At 33.5% G+C, this 7,781-nt stretch overlaps 1 protein-coding gene across 1 annotated transcript in view; it reads left to right on the top strand.

The window, feature by feature from the left end:
- Positions 1 to 3,644: 3,644 nt before the first annotated feature.
- Positions 3,645 to 7,781, top strand: part of LOC107728136 (wiskott-Aldrich syndrome protein family member 1) — a 53,288-nt gene continuing 49,151 nt past the window's right edge. The window contains 2 exon segments of the mRNA XM_074560134.1: positions 3,645 to 3,775; positions 7,394 to 7,511. Coding sequence (XP_074416235.1) covers positions 3,714 to 3,775; positions 7,394 to 7,511 — 180 coding nt within the window. The 5' untranslated portion in view covers positions 3,645 to 3,713.

Raw genomic sequence — 7,781 nt, 5'->3', positions numbered from 1 at the left:
AAGCCGTCATCATTTACTCACCTTTGTGTCGCTTCAAACCCACACGCAGCTTATTCATCTGAGGAACACCAAAGATGTCACGCAGCTCATGCCTTATGAATTAATTCACACGGATCATGTCTTTCAAACTGCAAAACGGACAAAAACACACCATAAAAACATCAAAAGTGTCATAAAATGCATTCACTTCTGTTCTCAAACCTACCTCAACATCACGACTCACATTTAGGCTCAATCAGCAGCCCTGTTCTGGCATGATTTTGTGACATACATTTTAATTACGTTGTTTATTTAATGAAAATAATGAACAAATCAGGCTGTAATTTGTATTCAGACATATTTTGGTAACAAAACATCATGTAAAACAAATAGAAACCTCATATAATATTTAGTTTGCCTTCTTAATGTTTCTGAAGGTTTCTGAAGGTTTAAGCACCCTTGTTAAAAAAGAAGTGCACTTGATTGTACTGAATGTGTGCTTCAAATCTTAAAAGTATATTTTTTAAAAACTGTATTTGCATATAATATATTAAGAAAATAAAAGGCCGCTTAAGTGTACTTAACACACTTTTGAAAGTGCACTTTGTAATAATGTCAAATTAAACGTTTTACTTTAAAGTACATTTTAGGCGCCGTTCACACAGAATGCGTTTTTCCATTCCAATGCACTACTTTTCCATTGTTTTTCTGTGTAAACACACACTAGATGGACGTGCGTGACCGTTATGGTGTGTGCACACCAAAAGCGTTATTCACATCGCGCTAAATAAATTGAAAATATAATATATCTTTATTTAATTGAAATTAACATGCAATTAAGTGTCCGAAAACATTACATGTACTTTGCATTACATTTACTTTACTAAGTATATTATTTCAAAGTGATTATCCTGTATTTATGTATGTATTTTTTTTTCCATTTTGGCTTTTAATTGCAAAAGAAAAAGCATTAATGTGTCTCAAAAGCACTTAAACGTTGAGTGGATTTCTGAGTAGATGCCGGTGTTTTCTTCTTATAATGCAATGCATGTATAGAACCGCCGCTCTGATGCTCCTCCAGACCTTCTGAACTTTAAAAAGTTATCTTCATATTTTCTGAAGATATGAGTCTTTTTCTGCTATTTTATCATCCACCAGGTAAACGTCTGAGCATTTTGAGCACTTGTAATGATGCTTGAGTTAACAAAAACCATGCATAAGTTCTATTTGTCGTATCTCATAATCTAACAACAACAACTAAATAAATAAATAAAGCATAACTGGCAGACCCTGACCATTGGCCATGCAACAGATCAATTGCATTTGCATGCAAAATTACCTAATTAGCATAAATTACTTTAGCAGTAAGTATCGTTTTGAATTGTCTGACAATAATTGGGACAATTAGATGATTACAATGATGCTGAGAGCAGCTCTCGGTTCGGCTGTGATTATTTTGACATCAGACAGCGCCACTGCGTTCTGCCATTCAAATGATTTAATTACACTTTAATTTCCCATCAACCTCAGTGTCACCAGCTGCCTGTCAGCAAGAGAGAAATAAAGACGTTTGTACACAAGAGTGATGGAAATACACCTGGATATCAGGAAAAAGACAAAGAAATGAGAGTATGTGTAGAGAGACAAACACACAAACATGAAGCACCAAACACACTCTTGACAAACATCCAAAGCTTCACTTCAAATTGTGATAAATGGCTCTCGAGGTTGTGCATTACAGTGAGTTTACTTCACTTTACAAAAAGGTTCTGTTAAAGAAACTTAACTGAAGTAAAATCTCTGTAACACACAAGTTCACTGAAAAAAAATTGGTGTAGAAACAATTTTTGCTAGTAAATTTCACAATTATTCACAAAGAAATGGCAAGTAGCACTGAACTAAACCTGAAATTTTGAAAAAAGACGTATAACATACTGCAATAATCTTTGTTTTATTTACAACTTCGAAAAACAATTGTTTATAGTGACTTACTGCTTTCTTAAAATAGTGTCAAGAGCAATATAATAAACAACAATATTAAATAAAAGTCTAACAATAATAATAATAATTGTCAAATTTGAAAAAGAAAAAAAAAAGATCCAATACAGAAATTTATTTAGAAAATCTCACTTTCCTTGATCCAAGTTGCACAATATTTTCTTTCATTATAGCGCCCTCTGTCAGTGTCAATTAATGAGATTTGGCATGTTTACTCAGACTGTCCTGATGTACATTTGTACCATTTTTTGTGTAGTTTGGACTCTTTTATTTTTAATAATTATTTTAAATTTTTTTATTCAGTTAGTCATGTTGGGCCACATTAAAAAAAATCTTACTGCTAATTTAAAAAAAACTCAACTGCTAAAAATCGTCTTTATGTCTCTAATTAGAGTAAACATCTCCAACCCTTTCTCTTTTTCTACTGTAAGAAAATCATACTTTTCTACATTTGCATTCATATTTAAGATTTTAAAACAATCACAGCAGCTCAATTTCAAACGTTTTTTAAACCTGTTTTTCCACATTTTTTTTTACATTATAGCGCCCCCTATTGCTGTAAATTAATGAGATTTGGCGTGCTTAATCAGAGTGTCCTGATGTCCATTTGCACCATTTTTTGTGAAGTTTGGACTCTGCATTAACAAAATACAGGTCAATTTGTCATACTGACTTCAATTATTTTGAATGTTAGTGTACATTTAGAGGCATTTCATATCAGCCGATAAAATCCAGAACTCAAATGCTAAAGCATCTTTAAGACACAGTCAACATCTCCATGCCTTTCTCTTTCCCTACTGTAAGAATATGTTCTACGTAAACGTATATTTTCTACGTTTGAATTGATGGGTAAGACTGTAAAACAGCCACGGCAGCTCAAATTCAAAATATTTTTCTTCATATTTTCTTCACAGTATTTTTTTTATGTTATAGCGCCCCCTATCACTGTAAATTACTGAGGTTTGGCATGTTCACTCAGATTGTCCTGATGTCCAGTTGTACCATTTCTGGTGAAGTTTGGACTCTGCATTAATAGTACACAGGTCAATTATGGGCCTCGTTCAAAACAAGTATTGGCTTGAATCTGCCAAGAGATGAGAGGTTTCTTCACAATATTTTTTTATGTTATAGTGCTCCCTATCGCTGTAAATTATTAAGATTTGGCATGTTTAATCAGATTGTCCTGACGTACATTTGCACCATTTTTTGTGAAGTTTGGACTCTGCATTCACAACATACAGGTCTGTAAGTCATTATGGGCCTCGTTCAAAACAAGTATTGGCTTGCATCTGCCAAGCAATGAGATGAATCAAAATTCAATCTAGATGCTACATACTAAACTGCATGTACACAGGACAAAGATAGGCTTGAAAAAGTAGGTTTTCATTAATCACTGGGAAAATGTAAACCCATGTGTCGTCCAGATTCAGACTCAATAGAAGATTCAGAGCGAAGAATTTAGACTATGTGGTTCTTGAGGCTGTTTCGATCTAGTCTAAATCTGCTTTATTTACGCTTAAAAGGCATCAATCATAGATCCAAACCCTTCAAATAAGCTTTATACGTCCATCCAAAGGTCAGTCTGTTAATTCAGTCAGACTCACCTGCAGATGTCAGTCGGTGAATGCTGTGTTTGTGTCTCAGTGTCTCTTCAGGACATCACCATGAGGAAGGCCTTCCGCAGCTCCACCATCCAGGACCAGCAGCTGTTTGAGCGTCAGTCTCTTCCCGTCCCCATGCAGGAGACATACGAGCTGTGCGAACAACCTCCGCCGCTGAACATCCTCACGCCCTACAGGTCAGAACCACATTCACACATCAGACCCGACAGATCATCAGCATACAGCAACCGGAGATGCGCCGATCATTAGATTTACATCTAACCGATGTATTGTTGGCTATTGCTACAAATATACCCCAGCGACTTAAGACTGCTTTTGTGCTCCAGGGTCACATATATCACCTCAATATTACTAAAATAACACAAACAGCAATGAGAAAGTATGGAAGCCCATTTCCGCCACTGAATAAAAAATAAAAAACTTTTTTCTCGCAATTCTGACCTTTTTTCCTCAGAATTCTGAGACATAAACTCAATTCTGAGGGGAAAACGGACTATTTTCTTACATTTGCGACTTCATATTTTGCAATTCTGACTTTTTTCTTGCAATTGAGAGAGAGAACGAGAGCGGGAGCTCATGCATATTACGCATCTCTCAAAATAAATGTTGCAGCCTCCAGTAACGAGCATTAACTCCAGAAACACTCGCTCGGTGTGACGCACGTGTGACAACAGCAGCAGAAGCACATGACAACTGCAGAAACCAGACGATATCGCTCTTTCATTGCTTCGTTCATGAAATATCAACTAAAAGTGCTAAACAGACACCAGTGAGTCACTAACACTAGAAATACAGAGCAAAAATATGAGCTCAGATCCTTTGAGTTCACTGGAAAAAAATGCTTTCTTATTCTGGTTTTTGGCACAAACATCTAAACATTCTTAATTCAAGATACATTTACTGTCTTGTTACAAGTCTTGTTTTCTAAAAAATGTATGAAAATTAAGTGAGTTTATGCCTAAAACAAGAAAAAAAAATCTGTCAATGGAATAAGAAAGATAAACTTAATGCAAAGGGAAACAAGATTATTTTTCTGGCAGATATTTGACATTTTTAAGCGAAAAAAAAAAAAAGTCTGAATTGTGAAATAAAAAGTCACAATTACCTTTTTTTCCTCACAGGTGTTTCTTATACAGCACACTGAAGTAAATTGCAACCTAAACATCTAAATTAATTATTCAAGTCAAAAAAATAATTGAACACCACTGAATCAACCTAAATACATTAACTTATGCCAATAAAACAAATTTGTGTGCCTTAAATCTATTAAAACACTTGTGAAAAAATGTTTCAAATTTCTCAAGATACCAAAGTATGCAACCAAATGTTAGCAAACACAGCAAAAAAAAAGATTTTTTATTGAGCATTTTCGTTGTTTTCCAGTACAAATATCTAAACATTCATAAATCAAGATACATTTACTTGAGAAGCAAAAAGCAATACAATAGTACAATAATTTAGTACAATATATATATATTATTTTTTTTGCTTAAAAAGATCAAATATCTGCCAGAAAAATAATCTTGTTTTCCCTTTGCATTAAGTTTATCTTTCTTATTCCATTGACAGATTTTTTTCTTGTTTTAGGCATAAACTCACTTAATTTTCATACTTTTAATTTTTTAGAAAACGAGACTTAAAGGCAGAGTAAGGGATTTCTGGTAGCCAATGTTTAAAAAAGTAATCTGATTACGTAACTCGCGTTACTTGTAATGCGTTACCCCCAACACTGATCATAAAAAATAATCACAAAAATAAAACAAGGAATTTAAAAAAGGAGTTTAAAAATTGATTTAAAATGAATTTAAGACTCATTTAAGAAAATTATTATACATAAAATACAGTGCAATCAGTTTGGACGTAGCACAGTGCTCATTCAATAAATGCACAGCTAAACAGATGAGTTTTGAGTCTAGATTTAAATGTGACTAATGTTTTAGCACATCTGATCTCTTCTGGAAGCTGGTTCCAACAAAAACCAGACAAAAAGCATTTTTTTTCCAGTGAACTCAAAGGATCTGAGCTCATATTTTTGCTCTGTATTTCTAGTGTTAGTGACTCACTGGTGTCTGTTTAGCACTTTTAGTTGATATTTCATGAACGAAGCAATGAAAGAGCGATATCGTCTGGTTTCTGCAGTTGTCATGTGCTTCTGCTGCTGTTGTCACACGTGCGTCACACCGAGCGAGTGTTTCTGGAGTTAATGCTCGTTACTGGAGGCTGCAACATTTATTTTGAGAGATGCGTAATATGCTCTCGCTCTCTCTCGCTCTCTTCACACGTTCCCTCATTAGTTCATGAAGACGCCAGCACCGGAGGTTATTTTATTAGACATCAGGACAGATGTTTCCTCACCTCCTGTAAAACCATTGTCTGTTAAAGAAATCCTCTTTTGGCTAGAATCGCTCATTTTTTCTCAACAGTGGTTTTGTGCTCGTCTTCAATCCTCAGGATAAATTAAACAGAAGACGTCTTTTCTGCTCACCAAGACTGCATTTATTTAATTAACAGAAAGTTCAAAAGAACAGCGTTTATTTGAAATAGAATCTTTTGTAACATTATAAATGTCTTTACTGTCACTTTTGATCAATTTAATGCAGCCTTGATTACTAAAATTATTAATTTCTTTTAAAACAACCAAATTTAAGCATGTTTTCCTGCATGTGTGCAGTGAAACTGTGTGAATGTGTTATTTCCAGCATTGATTGGCCTGTCAGGAGAGTCTGGAGGTGATAATTGCTTCATTTGTTCTGTATTGTTCTTTTGTCCTTATTTTGTGTTTGTTCATTTGGCACTTCGACCAACTCAAATTAAACGAGAAAACGAGTATGTGATGTGCTGAAGGAGAACTTGAGAGAGAGAGAGACGTGTGAGGAGCAGAGGAGGTGTAATATCAGTTTTCAGCTATTCTCACAGCTCTCGCTGTTCAGTTGCAAATTAATAATGTCAAATGATATCAGTCTGTGATTAATGACAGCTTGAGATACTGGTCTACTGCTAACTAGAGCTGTGCAATAGAGCTGGAAAATTACATAATAATTAATCATTTAAAATATTATAATCTTAAATGAATGTCTTATTTTTCTGCCTTTTGACAATATTCAAAATATATCTCAGAAAAAAAAATATTTTAACACATTTAAAAAAAAAAGAATATTTGCTTTACAGTGGGTTAAAATAATTTTTTCAGCTAGAAAATAATTTCAACAAAACCAACACTGACATCAAAACAATTTATTTTTTTTTTTTTTTTTGTAAAAAGCAAAAGGTAAAAGTACAACTATATTGTTGTATGATCCTGAATGATAATATTATTTTATATATTTATATTTATTATTTATAAATATTTTAAAAATCTATTATTTTATATTATTTATAAATATATTATGTTAATATTTTTCAAATTAATTGTTTTATAAAATGACATTTTGACAGTCCAATTATCATCATAAAATATTATAATATAACATTTATAAATATATATTATTATATAAAGTATAAACAAGATCAAATACATGAAATATTATGTAATTATTTTTATTTCAATTAAATTTTGTATGAAATGACATGTTTTGTCAGTCCAATTATCCTCATGAAATAATATTATAATATAACATATATAAAAATATATGTATATTATTATAAAAAAATACAAATAATAATATAAAATATTATGTAATTATTGTTTCAATTAAATGTTATGTAAAATGACATACACATTTTTGCAAATGTACAGATAATACTCTCATGCACAAACGGTGCACTGAACACACCTGATCTGCGTCTGTCTCTAGGGATGATGGGAAGGAAGGGCTGAAGTTCTACACAAACCCGTCGTACTTCTTCGACCTGTGGAGAGAGAAGATGCTGCAGGACACAGAAGACAAGAGGAAAGAGAGGCGGAAACAGAAGGTAAGGGGCGGAGCTATGTGATAGAGGGGTGTGGCTTGTATGCAAATGAGACGAGAATGGGTGTGGCGTCTGAGGGAATCAACCACTAAAATCCCATAATTATAACATACATTATAACATACTCGATGGTTATTGTTCAGTCATTTTTCACTCAGTTTTGGCTGCTCAGTCGTTTGCTGTCGTCTTGCTTTTGTGTGTGAGTTTGAATGAGCTGTTTCCTGACGTGAGGTGTTTTCTGACTGCGTTTAGATCACAGACCAACACACACAC

This window comes from Sinocyclocheilus rhinocerous, unplaced genomic scaffold (genome assembly GCF_001515625.1).
Source record: "Sinocyclocheilus rhinocerous isolate Xijiao unplaced genomic scaffold, SAMN03320098_v1.1 scaffold936, whole genome shotgun sequence".
NCBI lineage: Eukaryota > Metazoa > Chordata > Actinopteri > Cypriniformes > Cyprinidae > Sinocyclocheilus > Sinocyclocheilus rhinocerous.
This window is presented reverse-complemented; position numbering and strand designations above follow the sequence as displayed.